General features: G+C 38.5%; 1 protein-coding gene across 1 annotated transcript in view; it reads left to right on the top strand.

The window, feature by feature from the left end:
- The first annotated feature begins 4,837 nt into the window (after positions 1-4,837).
- Positions 4,838-14,079, top strand: part of LOC134649990 (uncharacterized protein ZK1073.1) — a 47,866-nt gene continuing 38,624 nt past the window's right edge. The window contains exon 1 of the mRNA XM_063504806.1: positions 4,838-5,037. Coding sequence (XP_063360876.1) covers positions 4,858-5,037 — 180 coding nt within the window. The 5' untranslated portion in view covers positions 4,838-4,857. The remainder of the gene's footprint in view (positions 5,038-14,079) is intronic.

Raw genomic sequence — 14,079 nt, 5'->3', positions numbered from 1 at the left:
TTCTCAATACCCACTCATGCATTTTACTTTCCTCGTATTCGAAATGAAAAGTAGTGTTTACAATACAATACAATACAAATCCTCTTTATTGCACAACCTCAGAATAAATGTACATGGAAACACAAATAATACACGAAGACAGAGGTAAACAACACCTAACAGAGGGTAAGAGGTGTTTAACTCGGGTGAAAGGCATCATTTCAGACTCGGACTATTAGCAGTGCCTTTCATCCCTTGGTTAACAATCTACTATCCATCTTAGGCGGTAGCACCTCACTACGCTCCGGATTCCACTTTAGAATCCTTCGCTTCGTTTAGGATTCAATGTTCGCACCCGCAAATAGGTACCTACATCATTTTGCCCCCTTGTGACACAATCTATTATTTAATCGAAATAACCACAAACACCCATATTCCATTCGAAAAAAATGTCAACAACGTATTTATAAACATCGAATTTCATAACGACCTGTATAAACATTACAAATCAACACAGCTCAAGCGAAAAACTACTCTATATCAATCTCGTAAGGTCGTTAATATACTACAGGCAATTAAATATTGTATTGCCCTCTATGATATCTACAGCAGAAGGCCTACCAAAGTTCGCAAAATGCGAGCATCTTTCTCTGTCACTCTAATTACACTTTAATTGGTGTAAAAGAGAAAGATGCCTGTAATTTGCGAACTTCGGTGTTCGCGGTAGGCCCTGAGTGTTTTGCCTTTTAACCAATGATCATATAAGTCAATGTTTTGAACGGGTACCTTCAAATGTTTTTAATGTCCGAACTCGGTACTTTTATCGGTCAAGTACAGTGCTATCTTTTTATTTGTTATTTAATTAACCATATTAGTGAGAAAGGTGTAGTGAGTGAGATGTATTTGTGTGGTATATCGGATTTTTTTAGACGACGACATCTTTCTATTGAACGGGTGAGTTTATTTTTATTGATAATACATAAGTATTTAATAATAAATATCTGGGAGACCGAGCTTTGCTCGGAAAACATATTAAAAACTCAAAAATGCGCGTTTTCCCAGAGATAAATCGCTAGCTAGATCGATTTTTTGCCCCCAAAAACCCCCATATAGCAAATATCATCGAAATCGTAAGAGCCTTTTCCGAGATCCCCGAAATAAATATAAATATATGTATATAAATAAATATACAAGAATTGCTCGTTTAAAGGTCTAAGATAAGATTAGCGAAAATATTTTTTGTCTTAAGGATTAGATTGGCCTATATCTAAACTATACCTAATAAAATAAAAGACGAACGAGAGTGATTTATTTTTAAATTATTTTACATGTAAGTCTGGTGTTTCTCAAACTGTAGATCTAGACTAGACCCCCCTGGAGCGGCCATGAAGCCTTTATATGGAGGTCCCGAGGCCTTTACTAAAAATAAACAGAAAAAACCGACTTCACAAATACATTTCTAACCACAGTGAATATGAAATCGTATACAAAACTTTAAACGAGAAATTCTTGTATATTTATATATTTCGGGGATCCCGGAAACGGCTAACGATTTCGATGTAACTTGCTATAAGTATAGGAGGTTTTCCGGGACGAAAAATGGATCTTGCTAGGTCTTATATCCTGGTAAACGCGCATTTTTTAGTTTTTTAAAATAGGTTTTCCGAGCAAAGCTCGGTCTACCAGATATTTACAATTATGTAGCTCGAAAGTCGAAATTCAACCGAAATTCGCAATTTGTGAGGATCTTTCTCTTTTCCTCCAATCAAGGCGTAATTAGAGAGACAGAGACAGATGCCCGCAATTTGCGAACTTCGATTTTCGCGGTTACCTATAGCCCAGCAAGACGTAACCTAGCAGAGAGTAACTTTTACAGTGTCGCAACCAGAAAAATACAATAAAAAATATTTGCCGAATATTCGGCACTTTAACCGAATAATTCGGCTGAATACGAATAATACTAGGACTAGTAATAAATAAGACTTCTGGCCGAAGGGTGTGGTGTTTCGGCGGCTCCGTGGGAATCTGGGAATCTGCCAAATCCTACACCGGAACATGCGACACAACAGAAAACCACCGTGTCGCCGAAATAATTTTTAGCTTGTAAGATTTTTATTATTTTATGTATATTCGTTTTTAAGGTATGTATGTATGGGCCTTAGTTGCCTGATAATTAATGATATTTTATTTTATTTATTTACGGGTTTTAGTTTTTAAGTTTTATATGTACCTTTATATTATTGAAATAAAAATCATATTACTTTTTTTTATTTAATACGAATATTGAAAAACTTGCCGATTTTGCCGAATACCGAATATACGGTGGCCATCTCTAAAACGGACACGCTTCATTCGAGTTTTACGCTCGAAGAAAGAAAGAAATACGAAACGAAAAACACCAGACATTGTCTCTATTTTGTTGGGATAATGATATATACTCTTTTAGACAGCTATCGTTTGAAAACTGTTTGTGTCTATTTCTTATGTTTGTCTGCCGTCAGCCCATTACATATGTATAACGACCGCGAAATATTAATATCGTCCTAACCTGTCTCACTAAATTCTAGCGCGAGAGTTCAAGTGAAAGAATTTTAATTTCAATACCATTTCGTACCTTTGTCACAGTGACAATAGAGTCTGTGAAGAAACATGGAATGTCATTGGCCTTAGCGTCTATTTGCAGACGATTTATGGTTGTAAAGACATCCGCTTGGGATTGGACCCTACTCGCGCCTTACGGAAACTCCATCAAAGGTTTTATTTTGGAGTATCCTTCGCCTAGATGGATTGCAAACCAAAGCTAAGAGGACCATCTCCCCTGTGACGAAATAGCTTCTTGATTCGTTTGTGGACTCGTACGATACCCTTATCCTATGTGAGGGTTGACGCTATTTTAAAGTCGGCCACCATACCGACATAATTGTTCCCAGAGTATTCTTCAAGTTCCTTCTAATTAAAAATCCGTAGACATTCTGAAGACCGGCTCCCGTGTCACGTTCCTATTTTAAATGTCAGATAGATAATTGCACAAACGTTGGCGACGATTCAAATACACTTTCATTCTACCACTTTACATCGCGCTGCGATCGCGCGTTACTTCACACAATCGCGCGGTTCAAGCTTTTCACGGACTCAATTAAAGCGTAAGGCTTATGTGACGTCTATAGACGTCGTGCACATTGAAAGGGTCAGATTCGCGCGTAAAGCGGCGTAGCTTTTTTATTCAAAGCCGAAACTCGGTTCGATTCGCGCGTTCCGCTAAATTCTATTCGCGTTTTTCCGTTGCATTGCATTTAATTTTTACGGTGACTTATGACCGCAGCGTAAACGTTGCGTGTTTAGTGTTTGTGGACTTAGTGATGTTTCTAGTGTAGTTTTAAGGAAAATGGAAAGGAAAAGGTGATTGAAGGGTTAAATTTATAAGCTTCGTGCTTTATAGAGAGATTCAGTCTTTTATGTTCAGATTTGATACGAAGTAAAGATCAATTTATAATTTAAGTTAGGTAAACATATACCTACCAGGTTTCAGGGTCAATTCCCCTAAAAGAAAATTAAAAATTGAAATTGAGATTGGAAATTAATTATTGTCACTGAAGCCTATTTAATTTATTACCTACTGTAACAGTGACTAGCGACTGATACTTGTCAAAAAGTGAACACGAAGCCTAATAGGAAAGCTTTATGTAGGTCTATTTTCAAACCCAAACGGTTGATAATCTAAGCCCCCGTGGCTATAGGAGAGGTGAATCTCAGTATGTGTATGACATAAATATACTTATAACCATTCCTATTGAATAAAATTGTCTTTGCTTAAAATGAAATAAAATATATGAAGTGTTGTTTAGAAGCGCAAGCAATTATAAGTAATTTACGATACGGCTGTGCCGTCCATCTGTTTGAAATGAAAAATAAACATTTTTCTTCTGACATTTTTCCTGTTGCAAATGATTCCATCTGCTAAAAGTTTTCAACTATGTCCAAGCCAAAAGCCTACACGCTGCGTCAGACAAATGCGCAGCATGCAATCATATTAAATGTATGAAACCGATTGGCGTTATGATGCGTGACACAACACAACACGACAGACAAGTGTGAATCCGGCTTAAGTCTTTAATCGTCTTCTTATTTAACGATAATCTAAGCTAAGCGAAGCTAAACTAAGTGCCAAAGGCTCAAGTGAGTGCCTACAATTCCTCCAAGCTAAGCTTTAAAATGGTACCATCTTATGTAAACATACAATTTATAGCAAATAGCTAAGTGCCAAAAAGTTTCGCTCTTTCTTGTTCATGCTCCTTGCTTGAAGTAACGCTTGAAGTGATTAATTTGTCGATAGTCGATAAGGGCGTTTTTGAATTGAGTCTTTATTCCAGCAGATAATTGATTACCAATAAAATGTGTCTACTTTTGCCAGAAATGTCACTTTTGATGCCAGCTTTCGTGTAACTAAATAATTGTTAATATTTCTCGCTTACTGTACCTGAACTTTTTAATCTTGACCTAGTAATACATATGTAAACTAACCCTTTACAATTCACTCAATTTCCTTTGGTAGCTATAGCTACCAGCTCTTATTGTAATGATATAAAGGTCACTGAAAAAAAAGGACGTTAAAGAACTAAGTAAACCAGTCAAAACTATCTAATTATGCCAAAACTAGACATAAACGTAATTTTGGATGTCAACTTATGTGTAACTAAATAACTATCAACATTTCACGCTTACTCTACCTAAACTCTCCAATCTTGACCTAAGTAACATATAAACTAAGCTTAATTCACGCAAGTGCCGCTCAAAGTGCCACATAAAATAACAAAGGTGCCGCTAGGCTAATAAAAGTGCCAAAAGTGCCAAATGTTTCGGCCGACGCTCATCCGCGGCATGAGTGCCGACTTGCCTGACGTGTCCGGTTACGGTCTCGGCAGGAGTCGCCGCGCCTCCCTCTCGGCCGAGCAGCGCCGCAAGCTGTCCATGATCAGGACGGCCAGCATCCCGAGCCCGCTGACGCCCGTGAGTCACATTTACCATTTGGTACCCTGCCCGAGAAAATGCTGTTCACAGGTATAGATTTCCTTTCATTTTGTTAACTTACCTTAGGGAGTGCACTAATTTATGTGTGATTTTAAAACTCTTTTCGTGTATTGTTTTAACTTTTAAGAAACAGAGGAGCTACCGCGAAAACCGAATTTCGCAAATTGCGGGCATTTTTCTCTGTAACTCTAATTACGCCATCATTGGAGTAAAAGAGAAAGATCCCCGCAATTTGCGAAATTCGGTTTTTGCGGTGGCCTCTCTGAGTCAGTGAGTGAAAAGCCTCATGCTCCTGTGACAGGTACTATTAAAGGCACTATTAAAGTAGGACGCTAAGCGCGAAGAATTCCGTACAATGACCCTGTTCCTTTCTCTTTCACACGCGTATACATTGCTGTCCCGCCCATAATGCCGGCGTCACTGCCACTGTACTAGCGGGAAAGCGATATAATTATGCGCGTGCGATAGAGAGAGGTTAATAGCGGGTCAATGTACGAAGTTCTTCGTGCTTAGCGTCCTTAGTTTAATGATCCTGCTTGAAACCAGATATCTGTCCGCTGCCACAACTGCGCCTAATTTCCACCATACATTGGCAGATTTGTTCACCAGACACCTATCTGCCAGAGCAATCTGACGGACTCATCTGTACGCCATCTGTATATCCAAGCTTGTTTCGTTGAAAAATGATTTGAAAGCGAGACGAATCATTGTTTTTCTGATTCATGATTCAGAGGGGCTACCGCGAAGCACGTACGACGTGTTGCATCTCTGTCGCACTGTGTCGTAAGTGTGACAGGGAGGCAACACGTCGAACGTGGTTCGCGGTAGGCCTTCTGTGTTGTTTATTGACCGATTGTCACCCGTGTTTGTGCCGCGGTCTCAGACTAAACATTTTACTGATTCGATATACATTCGATATACGAATACATTGTGTTGTCGAGTTAGAAATAGTCGGCTCGACTATTTCAGGGACTATTAACAAAGCTTTGAGATTATTGGTCACAGAGGTAGATTCTGACTTTAAAAATTAGTTAAAACGTTGTTATGATACGACGTGGACGTCTCGCAGTGCATCTCACGTGCACCAATAAAGGATGACTCACGTCACGTTAGACCGGGCCGTACCCGGGCCGGAGCTTCCGGCACTTACTTTTCTATGACAGATGACAGGTGATCACGTGATGCTTTCCATAGAAAACGAAGCGCCGGAAGCTCCGGCCCGGACACGGCCCGGTCTAACGTGAGTGTGCATCTCGTATCAAGCCGCGTGAACGATCGTCTAGTTCGTGTCGTAACAAAACAATTAAAATTTGTTCAATCGAATGAAGAATCGGTTACAGTTACATAAAACATAATAGCAACTGTTAATTTTTTTCACCAATTTTGCATTTGTTTTATATCTTTCTTTGAATTATAAGCAGTGTTTTTCATGAAAGCAGTTTATTAAAGCCTGACCAGGAATATATGATCACGCGCGCGAATTTTTTCCTACTATACTGAACTGTCACCAACTCACCATATACACGAGAATAACAGCGCCCTCTTGACAATATATAGTCATATATTACCTACTGGTCAAGCTTACTTAATCCATAGCATCCATACAATCCATTGCCAAAGACATATGTAACTCCGTATAAGATGAATAAAGTCTAAGGAAAAAACGTGCCCCGGAAATTAAGAAAAAAACATTCTCGGATAGATGGCGCACATACCTTTGACCTATGCCCGGCTTGATGGCGTTGACGACAGCGTTTCATATTTAACAATTTTAACACAGCCCACATAGTATCAGTGAAAGAACTTGGGTCGAAATGATATTAAAATAATTAATTTATCCATAAGTACCTATATATAATTTTTTTAATATAGTTTTAAGTATACATTTTCATTTTGAGTTTTATTCGTGTGTCGATAAATTTACTGTTACTACAAAATTGACTATGACGGGACCCGTCTATAGATACTATTCAATTCAATTCACTAATTCAATATCTTTAACTATCTATTATCTTTGATACCTATTGCTATGTGCAGCCTCCGCACCAAGGCAATAAATAAATTCGACCAATCATAGTGTCGCATTGCCTATGTTTTGTCCCTCACGGAGGCACGCGTAAGTATACCGCCACTTTTAACTTTATTGAACTTTATTTGACGTTCATAAGCGCATTGTAATTATGCCTACTTGAATAAACTATCTTTTATCTTTATCTTTATCACTTCTATAGGATTTTACCTTCTATGTTTTTCAGTCTGTACGCCCTAACGTTTGATATGTCAAACATTGTCTCACGGCCATTTCACCACCCAATTGTTTACCGGTCGGCGCACACGTCACTCGCTAAATCTGTACAATCGTCGCACTGACCATTATAAACCTTATTGCAAAGAACTTAGGTACACTAATGGTCAATGGTTATCGGCGCAACGTTGTATTGTTACACGATTTGATGCTTGTACTGGTTTGACGTGCGTCAAACCTATTTACTGTTTGTTAAAGGACGTTACAGCAGTTAGTAATTACCTATACAGGATGAACTTGTTAATGTTATATCTGACCCTAATCTGAGAGGTACTAGACCCTACTCAGTGTTGTGTTGCTGCCGGTGAGTAAGGTTACCAGATGTCAACGTGGGTGCGGAGTGGTAGGGTCGGCAACGCGCATAGGTCGGCAACGCCTCTAAAGATGCAGACGTCCATGGTATAAAATAATCGAAGTAGTATAAAAAAGCGGCCAAGTGCGAGTTGGACTCGCCCATGAAGGGTTCCGTATTTAGGGGATTTATGACGTATTAAAAAAAAACGACTTACTAGATCTCGTTCAAACCAATTTTCGGTGGAAGTTTGCATGGTAATGTACATTATATATTTTTTTTAGTTTTATCATTCTCTTATTTTAGAAGTTACAGGGGGGGGGACATGCACACATTTTACCACTTTGGAAGTGTCTCTCGCGCAAACTATTCAGTTTAGAAAAAAATGATATTAGAAACCTCAATATCATTTTTAAAGACCTATATATTCATAGATACCCCACACGTATGGGTTTGATGAAAAAACATTTTTTGAGTTTCAGTTCTAACTTAGAACTTCTAAGTATGGGGAACCCCCAAAATTTATTGTTTTTTTTTTCTATTTTTGTGTGAAAATCTTAATGCGGTTCACAGAATACATCTACTTACCAAGTTTCAACAGTATAGTTCTTATAGTTTCGGAAAAAAGTGGCTGTGACATACACGGACAGACAGACAGACAGACATGACGAATCCATAAGGGTTCCGTTTTTTACCATATGGCTACGGAACCCTAAAAAATGAGAGACAAACAATAATATACATAAGACTATCGTCCCGTTCGGTCATTTCCCCCCACCCCTCATGCCTGATCCAGTTAAAATACTAGATTCATGATATTATACCTACGTTGGCTACGTTTGACGCCACGTCAACCTCTGTCTGCGTTTCTATCTGCGTGGCAACTGCAACTCAAACAGATGTACCGATTTCGATGCGGTTTTTACGTGAAAGCGAGTTTCCTTGCGGCTGTTCTTAGCTGTTATGTTTGATAAACATCGATCCAGCAGTTAAGGTATCAGGCTCTTTTTCAAAATTATGTAAGAATGGACTCTATTTCTTACGCTTGAAAAAAAATACGCATGTTTTTCATCCTCACCCAACCTAGATTCAATTCAATTCAATTCAATTCAATTCAATCTTTCAATCTGACTACACAATACAGGCGTAGCCTAGTGTGGCAGTCATAGGTTAAGTAAAACCTGTAAAATTTTTGGCAAATAAAACTATTTTTTTTTTTTTTTTTTAATTAGTACATTTAGTACCTAACGACTTTCTAAAAACCTCGTTCAAAAATCAAACCAATAATGCCTTCTTATAATTTCAGAAAATTCTGTACTTGTCCAAAACACTACCTTGTTATATACGCATTAAAATGTAATATTCGTTAGTCGGAATTTTTGTGTAAATTCTCATGAAACTATGATTTTTTGCCACCGTGGGTAGTAAAAATATGAAGTTTACGATAATGGTCCGCACTCGCCACAAACGGCTCGTTAAATGCGTGACGGGTTGCATATGGACCGGGGTTCCGTATATTATTTATACATATACGTATATCTTATATAACAACGTGATACCTACAACCTGCATCTAGGCTAAGACACCCCCCACACTAGCGTTCCCCGAGCGGGCCGAGCGTCTAGTCAACTCTATGGCTGCTGCTCGACGCAACGTTGGCGCCACTGCGCAGCGACACCATTTTCCATAGGACTAGACGTCGACTAGAGTCCTCCTCCATATTTTAGGCGGTTGGTAGAGTACAGGCCCCGTAGACAACATGCCAATAGCTAACGCTCCGTAGCGAATAAAACGCAACTGTCACTGTCACACTAATATGGAAGAGTGATAGAGAGACACAAAGCGATTCTATGGCGAAGCGCAAGCGATTGTCATCTTGGCTAGGCCGCCTGTTCGGAAAGAGAAGAGTCGTGGAATGTATTGGGCGGAATGAGCTCATTCCACGACTGTTCTCTTTCCACACAGACTCTATAGCTACCATTTTCTAATAGCCGTACAAAAATACATATAACCCCTCTCATTCTCTGGTTTTTTTCTCTTTCTAAGAAACAAATGCTAAAGAGACAAGAATAATTTGTCTATGTAGACGTTCCACACATATATCAGGCGGAACTCTAAATCACCTGGCGCGTGGGAGTTCGAATAATGTCCAACCAGCGGTGTATGTACAGCAGTGGCATATTTTATATCTCGTTAATTTTTACATTTTACGTTCAATTTATGTATGTATATACCTATGCATCAAATAGATATCAAACTGCGAATGTATATATCTCAAAAATACAGGAACATAGGTACTCGAACATAACAAACACCATATACTATCTAAAATTAAAAACTAAAATTAAAACTTAAATTAAAAACGAAACTAATCTAAATTAAAATAAATCTAAAAAGCGGCCAAGTGCGAGTCGGACTCGCCCATGAAGGGTTCCGTATTTAGGCGATTTATGACGTATTAAAAAAAAGATCTCGTTCAAACCAATTTTCGGTGGAAGTTTGCATGGTAATGTACATCATATATTTTTTTTAGTTTTATTATTCTCTTATTTTAGAAGTTACAGGAGGGGGGACACACATTTTACCACTTTGGAAGTGTCTCTCGCGCAAACTATTCAGTTTAGAAAAAAAATGTATTAGAAACCTCAATATCATTTTTGAAGACCTATCCATAGATACCCCACACGTATGGGTTTGATGAAAAAAAATTTTTTGAATTTCAGTTCTATGTATGGGGAACCCCCAAAATTTATTGTTTTTTTTCTATTTTTGTATGAAAATCTTAATGCGGTTCACATAATACATCTACTTACCAAGTTTCAACAGTATAGTTCTTATAGTATCGGAGAAAAGTGGCTGTGACATACGGACGGATAGACGGACAGACAGACAGACAGACATGACGAATCTATAAGGGTTCCGTTTTTTGCCATTTGGCTACGGAACCCTAAAAAGGCCCCCGCGGCATTGTGCCAAAGATGCTGGCAGCATTCCCTCGCTGAATGGCAATACTAATGCGCTGCGAATGTTAAATACGCCCGACTCTTTTAGTATGAGGGCGCCGAAGGCGACCGGCTTTGGAACGCGTACAGCGTGCCTCGTAAGTCTGGCTACGCCCGTCTCCGCCGCGTGTGACAGATAATTCTTATTTAACAATGTGTAATGGTTTTGACCTGGTTTTGATACGATGACCGTCTTGGTGATTGGCGGGCATATCACGCACGACTTTCACTTCATTTCGCTTCACTTCATGCACCATATCAGCGTGAGCGATCTTCAATGTCGTGTCAAAACAAGATCAAAACCGTGGCAAGCTGTTTTAATTCTGAATCGGGCTCAATTACATATCATGTTATATGGCAAATCTGCAAATGTATAAACGTAAACGCGTTTTACGCGCTTAAGTCCCGTGTTAGTTTTAAAATTATAAATAAATAAATAAATATCAGGGGACATCTTATACACAGATCAACCTAGCCCCAAACTAAGCAAAGCTTGTGCTATGGGTGCTAGGCGACGATATACATACTTATATGTATAGATAAATACATACATACTTATATACATAGGAAACACCCATGACTCAGGAAGTCAGAAACAAATATCTGTGCTCATCACACAAATAAATGCTCTTACCGGGATTCGAACCCAGGACCATCGGCTTCACAGGCAGGTTCACTACCCACTAGGCCAGACACCGGTCTGACGACCGCGTCAATGAAAATCATTTAGTGAAAGTGTTATGAGTGAAAATCATTTAGTTTAAATCACTATAATGTAAAATAAGTGATTTTTCGGACCGCGTTTACTTTACTGTCGTGTTTACAAACATTGAATGCGAACATTTATTGCACAATTAGACATTCAACGGTGCCAAGTCTATTTTAACAACGCCTAAAAGTAATTTAAGTATTGTCACGATTAACTGAAAACAATAGAGGAACAAGTTTGAAAACAGGTCTTGAAATAGGTAATGCTGCCGTATTCGAACTTCAAGATATTCACAAGAGACGACACGTACTAGATCCATTCTAGATACGTTATAGTTTAGATTTCAACTAGTTCTCTTTTGCAGCGCAATTCGGGCATCCAATGTCACTTTTACGATAGATCGTGTTAGATATCTATTAGATGTGAATTAGATCTCTAAGTAATATCTTGTGGAAATCGTTCAAAAGTATCTCCAGAATCGCGGAAATGTCAAATTTGACAGGTTAGATCTTAAACATATCGTTATCGTATCTTGGCGATGTCTAATAGATATCTATTACAAAATCCGAATCGGGCCCATGGACAGTGGTATATGGATATTATCAAATGACAATACTCGTACCGGCCCGATTCGAACTATAAGATACGATAGATCTCACGTGAAATAATATTTAATAAAAACCGACCTCACAAAACAGTAAAAAGTACATCATTTGTCTTAAAATTGTCATCATCATCATCACATCAGTTCTACTGGACCAAATTTTGCTCTGTAATATTTGAGCAGTTTCCTCGATTTTTAAAGGGAACGTGCAGGAACTATTTTATATAGGGGGCAGTTATAGGTTTTTGGTTTTCATAAATTTTTTTTTATTCGTGACGATCACATAACATGTAGGTACAGACAATAACAACAGCAAGAAAAGAAGAAATCAATAAGTGTGCATCACGAAATGGCCTGTAACACGGGCGAATAATTAAAACGTAGATTCTACTTCTCAAACAATAAAACTTTTGTTCAACAACTTTAAAGCCAGCGCTGGTCTTCCGTAGGGCCCATTCGATGGTGGTGGTTATGTGTAGGTGTAGATACCATGACATTATTAGTCTTATTAGTTGATACAATGCATGAATTACATCTCATAGAAAAACATTACCTTTCTCAAAAGCATGACAAGAATATTCTACAATTTTTCATCCCACCTTCGAGCAGCCATCAAGGATATAAAACAATTTCATATGCACCGCATCCTGCTAGACTGTTTCCTTTTTAACCTCGCGGACAGCTCAAGTCGAATACTAGAATAACACAAGGAAACCAGAATGGAAACTATTTCGTATAAGTTATATTTATTTATTTTAAAACCCCCCTTTATAATATATGTATGTATAATATGTATTATATATTATGTTTAATATGTATCACTACATAGTATAAAACAAAGTCGCTTCCCGCTGTCTGTCTGTCCCTATGTATGCTTAGATCTTTAAAACGGATTTTGATGCGGCTTTTTTTTTAATAGATAGAGTGATTCAAGAGGAAGGTTGATGTATAATTTGTTAACCCGTGCGAAGCGGGGGCGGGTCGCTAGTAATGTATATGCCAACAAAGTCCATTTTGTGCCAAAAATGCTTTACATCATTTTGGAAAAGAGCTGATATTCTTCAAACTGCGGGATCGATTTCTATGAAACATAGCTAAGGACCACCGCAAGAATACGTGCTTTCACGTGAAAAATACTGCATCGAAATCGGTCCATCTGGTGGAGAGCTACAATGCCACAGACAGACAGACAGACATTGAGGCTCCTATATACTTAGTGTAACTGTTACAAGCGATATTTGTTACACTGTAACAAATATCGCTTGCCACCCAGAGGGGCTACGTGAAAACCCAAATCTGCAAATTGCGGGGATCTTTCTCTTTTACTCCCAAGAAGGCGTAATTAGAGTGACAGAGAAATATTCCCGCGATTTGTGAACTTTGATTTTCGCGGTTATAGCCCAGCGCGGCCAATTAAATTACGGTTATTAAATTGTACAACGGGACTTAATCGCGTATTTAAGTTTTAAGATTTACCTCCGACGAAACTCGCGCGGTTAGAAGATGTTGATGTCAACTTTAGCCAGTCTTCTCCGAGACCACGGGACAACGCCGTCCTCAAAACATCGGAGGTGAATCTTAAAACTTAGATACGCGATTAACTAAGTAAATTAATAATGTGTAAAAATCGTGAAAGTTTAAATCAGTGTTATCACACGGTTGATCTTAAAGTCACAGTCTGTGCCAGCTACTAGTCCTAGTCTATCCACAAGTATAATTACGTGTCTATTCCTGGCGAGACGCAACAATTGCGGTGGGTGTGCGCACGCGCAAATATAGCCGCAGGATGACAATCATCGCGTCTTGAGTTGACAAATTGTAGGCCATATGGCGAGGGGTCATCTGAGGGTCGAAATTAAGGACTCGGAACGCCAACCTTAGACTAAACATATCTGATATATATCTTGTCCCTTAACAGAAATCCCAAATAATGTTACAAATGCGAAAGTTGATCTGTTACCTCTTCACGCTTAAACTGCTGAACTTATTTATAGGGAGATATTTTGAGTCTCGGAAAATACTAAATCCTGCTCCCGATTCCGGGTAGAATCTTAGTGTTCAACATGTCAAAAAAATACGTACTTACCTATAATTTCACATTTTACTTCAAAAGTTTCTATATACAAAAATATATTACAATCTCATTTAAGTGTCACTACA

Source organism: Cydia amplana, chromosome 8 (genome assembly GCF_948474715.1).
Source record: "Cydia amplana chromosome 8, ilCydAmpl1.1, whole genome shotgun sequence".
Lineage (NCBI taxonomy): Eukaryota > Metazoa > Arthropoda > Insecta > Lepidoptera > Tortricidae > Cydia > Cydia amplana.
Note: the sequence above shows the minus strand (reverse complement) of the source record. Positions and strands in the feature narration are given on the sequence as shown.